General features: G+C 35.7%; 1 protein-coding gene across 1 annotated transcript in view; it reads right to left on the reverse strand.

Annotated features, from left to right (window-relative positions):
* The window catches only part of NPHP3 (nephrocystin 3), a 43,751-nt gene that overhangs the window by 28,897 nt on the left and 1,245 nt on the right, over positions 1-13,609 (reverse strand). Inside the window, exons 2-7 of the mRNA XM_047099494.1 lie at positions 12,060-12,185; positions 11,370-11,520; positions 9,181-9,333; positions 8,015-8,148; positions 6,334-6,494; positions 2,992-3,148 (exon numbers count right to left, since the gene is read on the reverse strand). Of these exons, the coding sequence (XP_046955450.1) occupies positions 2,992-3,148; positions 6,334-6,494; positions 8,015-8,148; positions 9,181-9,333; positions 11,370-11,520; positions 12,060-12,185 (882 nt within the window). The remainder of the gene's footprint in view (positions 1-2,991; positions 3,149-6,333; positions 6,495-8,014; positions 8,149-9,180; positions 9,334-11,369; positions 11,521-12,059; positions 12,186-13,609) is intronic.

Raw genomic sequence — 13,609 nt, forward strand, 5'->3', positions numbered from 1 at the left:
TTTGGGCTACTGTCAGTACTGCTGCTATAAATATTGGGGTGCATGTACCCCTTCAAATCAGCACTCCTGTATCCTCTAGATAAGGTATTTACCTACTAGTGTGCAATTGCTGGGTCATAGGGTAGTTTCTATTTTTAATTTTTTGAGGAACCTCCTTACTGTTTTCCAGAGTGGTTGCACAAGTTTGTGCAAAAGGGTTCCTTTTTCTCTACATCCTTGCTTTAGCTATTAGGGGGTCTTTTCTGGTTCCATACAAATTTTAGGATTGTTTGTTCTAGCTCTGCAAAGAACGCTTGTTATTTTGATAGGAATTGCATCGAATATGTAGATTGCTTTGGGTAGTATTGACATTTTAACAATATTTGTTCTTCCAATCCACGAGCACGGAATGTTTTTCCATTTTTTGTGTGTGTGTGTCTTCTTTAATTTCTTTCACAAACTTTCTATAGTTTTCAATGTATAGATTTTTCACCCTTTGGTTAGGTTTATTCCTAGGTATTTTATGGTTTTGGTGCAATCGTAAATGGGATTGATTCCTAGGTTTCTCTTTCTGCTGCTTCATTATTGGTGTATAGAAATGCAACCATGGGGCACCTGGGTGGCTCAGTCGGCTGAGCGTCTGACTTCAGCTCAGGTCATGATCTCATGGTTCGTGGGTTCAAGGTTGGCATCAGGCTGCTGATGTTAGCACAAAGCCCGCTTCAGATCCTCTGTGGCCCTCTACCTCTGCCCCTCCCCCACTTGTGCTGTCTCTCCCAAAATAAATAAACAAACTTAAAAAAAAGAAATGCAACCAATTTCTGCACAGTGATTTTATATCCTGCATCTTTGCTAAATTCGTGTATCAATTCTACCAGGTTTTTTGTGGAGTCTTTTGGGTTTTCCACATAGAGTATCACTGTCTGCAAAGAGCGAAAGTTTGACTTCCTCCTTGCTGATTTGGATGCCTTTTATTTCTTTGTGTTGTCTGACTGCTGAGGCTAGGACCTCCAACACTATGTTGAATATCAGTGGTGAGAGTGGACATCCTCAGATCAATTTCCTAGGTGTTCAAAAGGGTTTGGTGCTGATCTAGCTGCAATTCAGGGATAAGACAAACTCAGGGTCTCCATGGTGGTCCACTATCTTCAGACACAATTACTTTTAATTTTTTTTTTTTAAGAGAAAGTGTGTGCCCAAGAGGGGGAGGGGCAAAGAAGAGGGAGGGACAGAATCTCAAGCAGGCTCCATGCTTAGGGCAGAGCCCTACATGGAGCTCAATCATGTGAGATCATGACCTGAGCTGAAATCAAGACTTGGACACTTAACTGACTGAGCCACCAGGTGGTATTGTTAATACCTCAATTTCACAGAAGAGGAAACAGAGGCAAGTTATGCAAACTGTTGGAGGTCACACAAGGGGATTTATTGTGAACAATGGGAACAGTGTTGCAATAAAACAAAAAATACACTTTTTTCACTTACTTATCCAAATTCTGTCTTATATACATCCATACCACTCAATATATATAACCTTCAAAATACATCAAAATCAATTTTTATAATAAGACTATAATTCTATAAAACAAAAAAGCAAAATGGTATTCTGCTATGTAAAACAGTAGTCTTCTGAGTTTTCTGAAAGAAGAATGCCCTACCTATAAAGAACATGTGTGTTGCTAGTAAATGATTATTGGATAAAATTAGAGTAGGGCAATGGTTTTACAAAGCACATCAAGTGAACCAGAATGGAAGTTTATCCTATGTTTCCATTTATAATCATGGTAAACAGATCTTATTTTACTCCTATTTTATAAAATAAATTCATCCCTCTAGTGTATTAATTTTAAAAATCAATTTACAAATAGAATAGAGATCTGAAAGAAAAGTCAGTATCTTTCCTCTTAGGATCTAGTGGACTAAGCTCATACTAATGTAATTAAAGCAAATAATGAAATGGTTCTGGAGATTATAACAAAATACACTATTTTGTGTTGGGCTCTTTAATATTACATTGGGCTCAAGCTTTTTCAATACTAAATGATGTAAAAAAAATGCTTGTGTTCACATTCGATCTTATTTCTTGAATGGGCACAGAGAAAAACAATATCAAAATCCAAGTTGTTTTCAACTGTATTCTTTTTTTTTTTTTAAGACTTTATTTTTAAGTAATCTTTATACCCATTGTGGGGCTTGAATTCACAACCCTGAGATCAAGAGTTGCATGCTCTACTGACTGAGCCTGCCAGGTGCCCCTTAACTGTATTCTTAACACAACTGTAAGAATTTTTAAGTTATCTCAGTGTGCAGTAAGGCAAAGCCTGTAATCTCTATTCTAAATATTATCCCACCATGCATCTAAGAATGGTCAAATCTCTCATACTCTTATTCACTGCTTTGCTTTTCCCAATGCCCTTAGAAGAGGTTGCTATGAAAAGGCTCTTTCTTACACTGATCCTTGGTCAACGGTAGACAAAAGGACTCTGCACTTGGGGAGAAAAGCACAGGAAAAAAATCTGATTTTTCCACTCATAGATCATACCCTTTGTAGCTGTGTATTGCTATTTATCCCTTTCTTTTTCTCATAGTCGACAACTAAGTCTATTGGCTCTACTGTCAAAATTTACCGATTCCTGTTTCTCATCACTTCCTCTACCTCCACCCTGGTCCAAGCCACCAGCATCTTTCACCTGGTGACTGCAAGAGCTCTCCAACTCTGCCTTCCTCCACTACACGGCAGCCCAAGAACATCCTTGTCAGAATCGTATTTCTTCTGCTGCTGCTTAAAGTCTTCCAATGACTCCAGTAAAAACCCCCAGATTAAAAAAAAAAAAAAATCTCACTCGCAGTAAAAAAAACAAGGTTTCTATAGTGATCTCCAAGGTTCTTTACCCTTAGCTCCCAGTCACCTGTCCTATTAATCTCCCCTTACTCACTCCCACCTCATGGCCTTTGCTCTAACACTTCCCTTGGGCAACCAGGTTCTTAAAAAAATAACCTTCTGAATTTTACCTTGGCTTTGTTGGTCTTGTTCAGGTTAGAAACTTGATCAATCAATTGCTGGATGGAGTTGGAACTGACTTTCCCATCCTCTAAGCGATGATAAATTAATCGTGGTTTGCCTTCAGGGTTTTTCAGAAAAGCTTCTTCGCAGTCTTCCAATAAAAGGCTAGATTGGAAATCAGTATTTCTTGTCCTACACTGCACTATGGCAGCAAACAATCAACCTAAGTGTCAATAATGGCAGTTTAAAGCAATGACAAGGGGCCAGAAGAAGCCCAGGGACAGAACAAGTGCACCTTTCCAAAAATGGATGTTTCATAGCTCTGTTCCAGCTTAGCCAGAAAATATAATGCATTCATTAGCAGACAGAACAAGTACAATAAATTCTGCATTAAATTGAATCTCAAAGCATACATAACTTTAATTTTTCAAATCTAACAACAACAAAAAAACCTCTCAAAAAATACTGTAAACATGGCTCAAAATAATGGACCAGACTCATGAGACTTTGCAAATAAATGGAAACCTAATTCCACTTAGAAATAAATAATTTCCAAATTAAAATACAATTATTATGAAACCCAGTGCTTCAAGATTTTTCTCTTCTCTAGTCTGTTAGCCTTGCTCATCCAATGAACAACCTGAATCTTTATACCCAAGATACAGTATGAGAAAGATCCAGAGGCAGATGGGGGAGGTCAGATGGCTAGTAAAATCTTAGTTGAAGTACAGGGTTAAAAAAAAAAATTCTAACTTTGCTACAGGGTACCATAATGACAGTTTTTATTATTCCTATTTAAATTCTAGAAAAATCTTAAAATAACCTACCAGTGTTTTCTACATGGCAAGGAAAATTACAACCAATTCCCCTTTCTAAAAAGCATTAATTGAAAGATTGTCTAGAGAAGCAAATTAGTGTGTGTATGCAAGGGAGAGCTATTACATGATTCAAAATTTACATAATATATTAAAATACTAGCCCCAATACAAAACAGAGTAATGTTCTATCATACGTCTCTGTGCCAATCCAATCAAACCAAACCAAGGAATTTTTCCTTGTTCAAATCATTCTGACCATGTTCTATATAATTTTTGGATTTTGGTTCTTTTGTTATTACTTTGGGAAAAAAGTCTGTGGTACATGTGAATACTAAAGAATGGGCCACCGTTCAGGCACATGTTGCTATTTCAAAATCACTCCCTACAAAATTGACACGTGGGGCTCACATGAAATGATATGACATCTGGGATTTACTTCAAATTCTTTGGTGCGAGGGAAGAATATGGGGCTACTGGGTACTGCTCAGGGGACATGATTCTAGAGTCATCTTTTGAGAAGAATGGGGGAATCATCATGAGAGGTGAAGGAACAACCTGAGAAAAATAAAAGTTCTATGAACCCTTGTTTACGGTGTGAAGCCTACAATTACTGCCATATTTCTTGACAGCCATGAAATAAACATTAAGGAAGTAAAATAATCAGCAGATGGAATATGAAAAATTAAAGCAAAATAAAGGCAAAGCATAGGTGAAGAAATGATTAAATTTTAGAAATTAAAATTCTTATTCTTTAAGAATAAAGTTTTTAAAATGTAAAATAAATAAAATTTTAGTTAAAGAAGATAAGCTGAAATCTGCCAAGCAAAGTAATAAAACATGAAAGAAATGAAGGATAAAGGGTAAAAGATGAAGAGTAAAAGATTAAGAGGGATTTAATATGAGAAAGATAGAAATAAACGTTAAAAATGTAAAAATAATGTGCAATATTTTATTAACTAAACATGGATAAAAGGTAAAGAAAAAACAAGATGGTTTAAAGGATTAGAGAATAAGAGAAAAACAACAAATGACATATTACCACCTGAGATAAAATACTACCCAGATATTAAATAATAAAACAGAATATATCCTTAATAAATACAAAAAAATAACAGGAAAAGAAAAGGGGCAAGGGAGGAAAAGAACCCCAACTAAAAGGGAATCAAGCGGAAAGAATCCTTAAAACTTGTTTGGGTGGAGGCTCATTGACCAAGTGGTTCCTTGGCCACTGGGCAGTCTTAAGGAGCAATGATGGATCACACTGCAGGGTCTCTGGTAAAGCCTAGGGCTCCACATACTTCTGCACACAGTTGAGGTCAGAGTTGGTCCTCAATGAAAGGAAAAATGCTCTGGAAGGGTTAAATCCAATCAGACAGCAAATGTAGAAGAAAACCTCTTATTAAATATATTTTGTCTTCTATCTATGTATCTAGTTGGTTAAAAAAAAATCCTTATTTGCAGACTAACTCATTGGTGTTAATTATATTCACATTATAAGAAAATTGCTCACTTTACTGGAATTAAGTAGTAAGCTCCTCAGAGAATTAAAAACTTGATTTAACATCTATATAAGTGTTCAAGTAGCTCTCAATTTGTATCTGAAGAAAGAAAATAATGAAAGTTAATGCAGATTATTGAAATCAGGAGTTGCCAACTTGTTCTATTAGGGCCAGTGAGTATACATTTTAGGCTTCATGAGCTACACAGTCTTTGTTGTAACCGCAGTACTTAACTCTGCTCTTGTAGTATGAAAGCAGCTGTAAAAATACATAAATAAATGAATATAACTATGTTCCAATAAAATTTTATTTATAAAAGCAGGTGGCTGACTGGATTTGGCCTGAAGGCCATAGTTAGCTACCCCTGATTAAAATGATCTTTGCATTAATGATGCCAACATTAGGACCTGTTAATGCAAACAGTGTAAAGTTCTTAATTCTTTGTTTCTGTATGAAAAGCCAAAACATTTATTGAATTTTGTGGATTGTTTTTGATTATAAGGATGCAATTAGAACTTATCTTTGAAGTTCATTTGGCAATCTCAATTCTTTTATTTATTTATTATTTATTTAAAATGTTATTTTTTAAAATTTACATCCAAATTAGTTAGCATATAGTGAAGCAATGATTTCAGGAGTAGATTCCTTAATGCCCCTTACCCATTTAGCCCATCCCCCTCCCTCAATCCCTCCAGCAACCCTTAGTTTGTTCTCCATATTTATGAGTCTCTTCTGTTTTGTCCCCCTCCCTTTTTTTATATTATTTTTGTTTCCCTTCCCTTATGTTCATCTGTTTTGTCTCTTAAAGTCCTCATATGAGTGAAGTCATATGATTTCTGTCTTTCTCTGACTGACTAATTTCACTTAGCATCATACCCTCCAGTTCCATCCAAGTAGTTGCAAATGGTAAGATTTCATTCTTTTTGTGGCAGTCTCAATTCTATACAACTCCTACACTTGATCTTAGTCAAAAGGCCAAGAAGTGATCAATTCTATACAACTCCTGTAATAAAGGACAGAATTTTCAGCTTACCTTGGTAAGGTTAAATGAATGAATAAAATAACTAATGAACTCTTCTCAATTTCCCATTTTCTAACAGCAAGGTATTGATTTTCAAGATCTATTGGAAAATATACAGCGTGGAAAAAATATCCCATTGTCTCACACATTCTTTTAAGTTTAGGTGAATAGTCCTAAAAAGAAATTAAAACAAAACAAAACACAAGAAATTAAAACATAATAAAAGCACAGCTTATATAACTAAAGATCTAGTCAGCTTCATACTACTTAAAATAAAAAAGCATGCTTTAGAACAGGTTATGTTGAAGATTTTTTTAATTTAAAACTTAAAAGTATAATCATATTTTAAAGAAAATCTTTAAGAGAAAAGGCAAGTTTCCCTTAAAACAAAAATATATAAGCTTAGTAACTTGGCTGTTTCCTAGCTCAGAAAATAATTTATTTCATAATAAAACCTAAAACAATGGAAGAAAAATATTGGGATAATTTCCTTTGGTATTTATTTTTGTTATTATTATTATTATTATAAATGATTTCTGCTTTATTGTTATAAAGAGTAGAAAACCCAAATCCATGAATCTATATTGTAAAAAGTGTCCACCATGATATATTAGAACATTAAAGCAAACAGATATAAATAAAAAAATTATGTTGGTCTATAACAAATGAAGTTACTAAGTAATGATGAGCATTATTATGCAATAAATGAGTAATTCCCTCAACATCAGTTTGGTAATAACCTATATTCAGTTAGTGAGTAGAAACTTTGGTTTTCAAAATATTTTATCTCTCAACCCAAGTTGAACAATATCAATAAGCAAAGCTAAATAAATTCATTAATCAACAATCTTTTAATCAATAATGTTAATATAGCAGGTATAGCATGTGACATGCAGATTTATTTAAAATTCAGTTAGAACAGTAATAGGCAAACTTTTTCTGTAAACGGCAAGTACTCTTACAAGTTAGTAATAGCTTAATGACTCGATATTTTAGCAGAGGTCCTTGGGGTCCATTTAGTCTCTCGTGATTTATTCCGCCATTGTAGTATGAAGCAGACATAGACAGTGTGTAAATGAATAAGCTGTGTTCAGCTTAATAGTGTGTAAATGAACACTAGCTGTGTTCCAGTAAAACCTTATTTATAGACAATAAAATTTGAATTTAATATAATTTTCACATGTCATAAAACATTCATCTTTTCATTTTTTTTCCAACCATGTGAAAAGGTAAAAAGCAATTTTAGCTTTCGGTCCTATAAAGACAGGCTGCAGGCCAGATCTGGCCCACAGGCTGGAGTATGCCTGCCCTCTCCCTCAGCTTAACCCCAATGACTGCCTTGAAAAATTAAAAACCATGATAAAGATTAAATTTTGTTATAACCTGAAACAGATTCAAGGCTAGGGCTGGCAGATATTACCTAAAGCAGGTGCTATCAACAAGGGTCTTAAACGCTGTGCACAATGTACAATAAAGCATTCATAAGAATTAAGTTCCAAAGCCTTTATTTGAATACACTGATAAAACTGAGCAAGATTTTCTCTTAAAAAAAGCCCAAATTCTTCTTGCTCTTTAAGACATATAATCTGATAGGTAGTAAACTGCTTGGTTTAGATGTAGTAGTGTCATAAATAGGACACAATATTAACTTGTATTTTAAATCAGTGAATAAAGAATTTATAAATATCCTCACCTTAAGGAAAAGATCCACTTCAGGCTGGGTTTCATCTGTATAAATGAGGTAACATCTGACAGTGTTACTCCACAGAGAATGTGAAAACAATGGAGTAACTTGTAATAAACTAGCTACAGCAACATCCCAGTCATCTAAAAATAAAATTTATCATGAGTTCATGAAAAAAAATCATCAAAAAACATTTGACAACATGTTTAAAAGTCTTTTAAAAGTCTGCAAAAACACAACAGGCAACATAGAATGCAATCTGATCTTACTCGTTAATAATGACACACCTTCTGGAATAATATATTAGAAGGCAAACAGTTCTTTAACCTCAAATTCTATCCTTGGGCATAAAGTAATCAATGTCACCCAGGGTCCTTGCTGAGGTACCAGTGGTTCCAGTCAATATCATGAACCTACGTTACTTGAGCTGTTTAATTAGTTTGCAACTGTAGGAGGGCCTACATTTGCAGGCTGGCCTATACTTTTACCTACTTATTATTCTTGAGGTATATTAAGTCAAAAAGAAACTTTAAGAATGGCATAAAATGAAATGCTATTTAGTGAAAAAGAACATTTTAAGACATATTTGGCTAATTCAAAAGGCATAATTAAACACTTTTCATTTTGCTGATAATCTTATAGTTTAAGAAAAAAAAATAGAGCTACTTATAACATCTCAGATCTGCACTGGCATTGAAATTCTGAACAGATCTCAGAGCTGTTTTGGACACCAAATTTTATAAAAATAATGAAAATATTCTTCTGACTAAGGATACTACATTGCATAACTTTGTACTCTATTCTGCAGCCTTCTCTAACCTTTAAAAGCATCAAAAACACAGAGGGAAAGACTAAAAACTACTGTTTCTCAGTTAATCTATATTACACTCTCAGTGATCAACTGAAACCCCTGAGAATTCAGACCAGAAGCGAAGTTTTTAGAACCTGATTTGTCAGTCTGGCCAGGGAACACCATCTGATCCTGATGTGAATTACAGAACTTACTTAGCCCTGCTCAGTGACAGCACTGGTAAGTACATGCTGGTTTGACAGTGGAAGACACCCAGAATAAAAATCTCATGCCTGGTTGATGGTTGTTTTCCCAGCACACAAGATTACAGCATAGGAACAGTCATTACCATTAGCCAAAGTAATTGGCAAATGGCTTGTGTTACCTCTGTTGACATTTGCAAAGGGTCCTTCCACATCTATAGAACTATGGGCAAACTCAGGACCCCTGAAGGACTGCTGAAGCTGGATCATACTCCCTATGGAAGGTTCACTTCCCAAAGCTCCTCCAGTCCAGTATTCACACTGGGTTCCAGCAGCTATAAATGCAAGAGATTTTATCTTGTGAAAACCAAATTACTGAATGTTCAAAAACTTATCACATGTACTACACAGGATTTCTAATTAAAAAAAAACAACTATAATATTATATACAACAAATACCCAAATATTCAATCTTTAATGATTTTGAAAGTACTTTGTCACCAACTTTTGGCAACTTCTAAGGTGCTGGTTAGCATAATTCTGGTTGTCATCTCAAACTCAAAGAGGGGACTAAAGAGAGAAAGATGAAAAGAAATAAACGATATAGTAACCAAAGGAACTGTAACAACTGTGAGAAGTTAAAAATATCCCCATACAAAAATTCTAAACAAGATTTCTAACCATATAGTTAAGGCATCAGTGTAAAATTTGAAGGAAAGAATTTAAAAGGAAGACTATTACTAGCACACCTGTAATTATCATTGGTAATTCATTAGGATGTAAGCTAAGGATGTAAAGAGTGCCCCCTTTTTAAACTTCCAGAGAAATAAAATTAATGTCTGAATCAGTTGGTGCTTATGAACACAGCATCTTTGACTAAATATGCATACACTAGTATTTGGACTCAATATCTGGCAAAAATGAGATCATTATTTGTAGGTCTTTGAATGTGAAATGAATGATGTTCCCTCAGTATCCTTTCTTTATGTTCAAATCAAAATATGAAGAAAGACCTAGGAGGAAATACTAACTTGTTCTTATTAACTTGCCAAGGTAATTACGATATAATAGTTTTGAAACACTGCACATTTTAAAACATGTCAACACTGAAATAACCACTAAGACTAATGTGGGGTCAACAAGAGGATCCTCTTAGTCACTCAAAGCCATTAAGAATCACTTCATTTTTTTCCCCTTCAAAAGTTAGTAATAAAAATCCCAGAATGCTGGTCAGATTCCAATGGCTCTAAAATGTAAACTAAGAGGGAATTGTCAAGTTGCCATATTTCACTCCCAAATCAGTTTGTAAGAATAAAATGCAGGTTCCTGTAAATGAGAGAGTGACTACATTTTTCTACTGCATTTACCAATAGAATATTTTTCATTTTTCAGTATCAGTCACAGTTTATTATTATTTTCTTAGAACATGGTAGACCCTTGCCTTCTATGGCTCCAAGCTTTATTTCTAGAAAAACATATTTTATATGTTTAATTATAGAATATAAACTTTTTGAATAGCTTACAGGACTGTCCTGGAAACATTTAGTGGAATATCATGCAGATATTCTAATGGATGGTTGCAAAGAATTTATCATTACGTGGAAAAATAATGTAACAGAGACTACCAACTATCCTCCAATATCCATTCTCCCCTTCTTCCTTTAGTAACAGAGTTTCCAACTTTACGTGGATACATGACTCTCCTACTAATGATTACACTCTTCAATCTTCCTGAGTGTAGTGCTGGCCAATGCGGTATCAGATTGTGCTTCTTTCTTTCTTCTTTCTTTCTTTTCTTTCTTTCTTTCTTTCTTTCTTTCTTTCTTTCTTTCTTTCTTTCTTTCTCTTTCTTTTTCTTTCTTTCTTCCTTCCTTTTTTTTTTTAAGTTTATTTCTTTACTTTGAGAGAGAATCCCAAGCAGGCTCCACACTACCAGCACTGCTGCTAGATGCAGGGCTCGAACCCACAAACCAGGAGATCAAGACTGGGCCCAAATCAGGAATTGGACGCTTAACCAACTGAGCCACCCAGGGGCCCCTTTCAGATTGTGCTTTCAAGGAGAGGAATGAATTCCCTTCCCTCTTCCCCCAGCCAAAATGGCGATATCATGGTGAGACCTTGAAGGAGCTGAGACCAGAGAGAAAAAATCTATGGGGTGAGGTTGGCAATGCAAGTCAGAAGAAAACATGGCTCTTAACAATGTCATGGACTTCATGGAAAATTGCTGTCATAACACCTGAGAAAGAGGCAGAAAGTGCAATTCTATTTATAACAGCAACCACTCACAACTAAAAGGATTCAACGTTGGCTCTACAATATCATTACACCTACAGTGAAAACTTAAAATATTATAAATAGGAAGTAAATTTACCAGTAACATCTGTACAGTTGTCATCTGAATCAGACTCTCCAGGATCAAATACTTGGATTCCCTGAGCCTGGAGCCTCTGAAGTTTACTTTCCAACTCTCGCTTAGCCCTCAGTAAGTCCTGAATTTCATTCTCCTTGGTCTCCCTAAAAATCTTTAAAAGACAGATGTTAATTTTGAAACCTCTCCCATAATCAAAAGATTGTGTCATCAACTCTTAACCAAAAAATCTTTCACTCATGAAACCAATATTCAGTTCGGTCCTGACCTGTAGGATGAATAACTAAAGTAACTCTACTGTTTTGTAACTGGAACCCACTGGAATTTGGGCAGGAGGCCTGTCTGTGCCGTGGGGCTGTTTTCTGCACTGCTGACGTTTAGCAAATTTGTCTCCCTCCCACTAGATGCCAGTAATGCCCTGCCATACAAAACATCCCCAAATATTTCCAAATGCCTTACCCCCATGTGGAAAGACTGTCTTTTCCCCAAATCCCTGTTGCAGTGCTCACTTTTTTATTTTTTCCTTGAAATGATCTCACGTTTACTAGGTCCATCTCAAAAATGTAAAAAGTGCTCTACTCTAGTTCTTAGAACCTTCAGGACTACATCTACTTATTCATGCAGCATTATAGAAACTTTTAAAATATGTTGTTATTCTGCATCACTCTGCAGGTAAAAACATAAGGCATTTACCTTGAATTGCCTTTTCACTTTATCTCTGTCATGTTCAAATGTTGCTGCTCTCTCCATTGCTTGGTATTTTGCTTCTAAAGCACTTTCCTTTTCCCGAAGTATCTTCTGATACGTTTTTTGAAGCGCCTGAAATAACTGACCTTGTTATTTCTAACAAAAATAATATTCCTCTCAAATTTTTCAATATCTTACATATATATTACATGCATACCTTAGAACTGTACCAATCTACTTACTATTTTACCAGTTATCAAGGACTACATATTGCCATTTTATTCAAACACATAATGAATCATGAAAAAAAATGCAAACATGCTTAACTATAATAAATGAAGACACTTCAATGTTAAGCTTTTAATGGAAATTAGTACTGTGAATTGAAATTGAAATACTGTGTCAAACTCTTAATTTTCCCTATGGCACAGTATTCCCATCTGTAAAATAACAAAAAGTATATGGGGCGCCTGGGTGGCTCAGTCGGTTGGGCGTCCGACCTCAGCTCAGGTCACGATCTCGCGGTCCGTGAGTTCCAGCCCCGCGTCAGGCTCTGGGCTGATGGCTCAGATCCCGGAGTCTGTTTCCGATTCTGTGTCTCCCTCTCTCTCTGCCCCTCCCCCGTTCATGCTCTGTCTCTCTCTGTCTCAAAAATAAATAAAACGTTAAAAAAAATTAAAAAAAAAAGTATATAGTTTGTAAGTCTTAACTTGAAGGATAATTAATTCTGTGTGACCATGCACTTCCTGGCTCCATGTCTTTCTCATTTTGCTATCCCCAGAGCCCCCTTGGTGCCTGTCACATTGAAGGCCCCCAGTAAGTGTATGACTGAATGGGTTAAATAAATATGGAAGAGGTTTTTTTTTAATGCCTAGATATATGAGAAAGGAATCAAAAAGGCTGCATAAAAAAATGGGTGGGTTAGTTAAGGAATCAGTTTAGACCTCAAGATAATACTAAAATGCATAGTGAATTCTACTCAACTTTCAGAACTACTACATATGGTAACAGGAGGAACCTGAGACTGGCATTTGTCAGCCCTTACTGCACTCTGCCCTGGTTGGTCCAGCCTTCTTTTCTACCCCCCATCTCACAGCCATTTCCAATGTGCAGCGTCCATTAGACAATAGCTTCGATGCATGAAATCAGGTATCTGAAATGCGTTAAGTCCATTTTATACAATGCAAGAGCATTAAGACTGCCCAGTAGGAAAACTGGGCAGTCAACAGATAGACTGGTAAGTAATTCTTCCCAGATAACAGTCTAATTTTACAACAGCTACTAGGAAAGGTGCCTAGTCTAGAAGGAAGGAGGATTTTTTTTTTTTTTTTTAATGTTTGTTTATGTTTGGGGGCGGCGAGGAAGAGAGAGAGGCAGAGGTAGACACAGAATCTGAAAACAGGCTCCAGGCTCTGAGCTGTCAGCATTGAGCTGGATGCCAGGCTGGAACTCATGAACCTTGAGAACATGACCAAAGCCAAAGCTGGCCGCTTACCCAACTGAGCCACCCAGGTGCCCCTGAAGAAGGCTCTTCTCAGAAAAATCAGTGTGAGGTA

Source organism: Lynx rufus, unplaced genomic scaffold, assembly GCF_022079265.1.
Source record: "Lynx rufus isolate CCGP_SWC_20201006 ecotype Redwood Valley unplaced genomic scaffold, mLynRuf1.p SCAF_5, whole genome shotgun sequence".
NCBI lineage: Eukaryota > Metazoa > Chordata > Mammalia > Carnivora > Felidae > Lynx > Lynx rufus.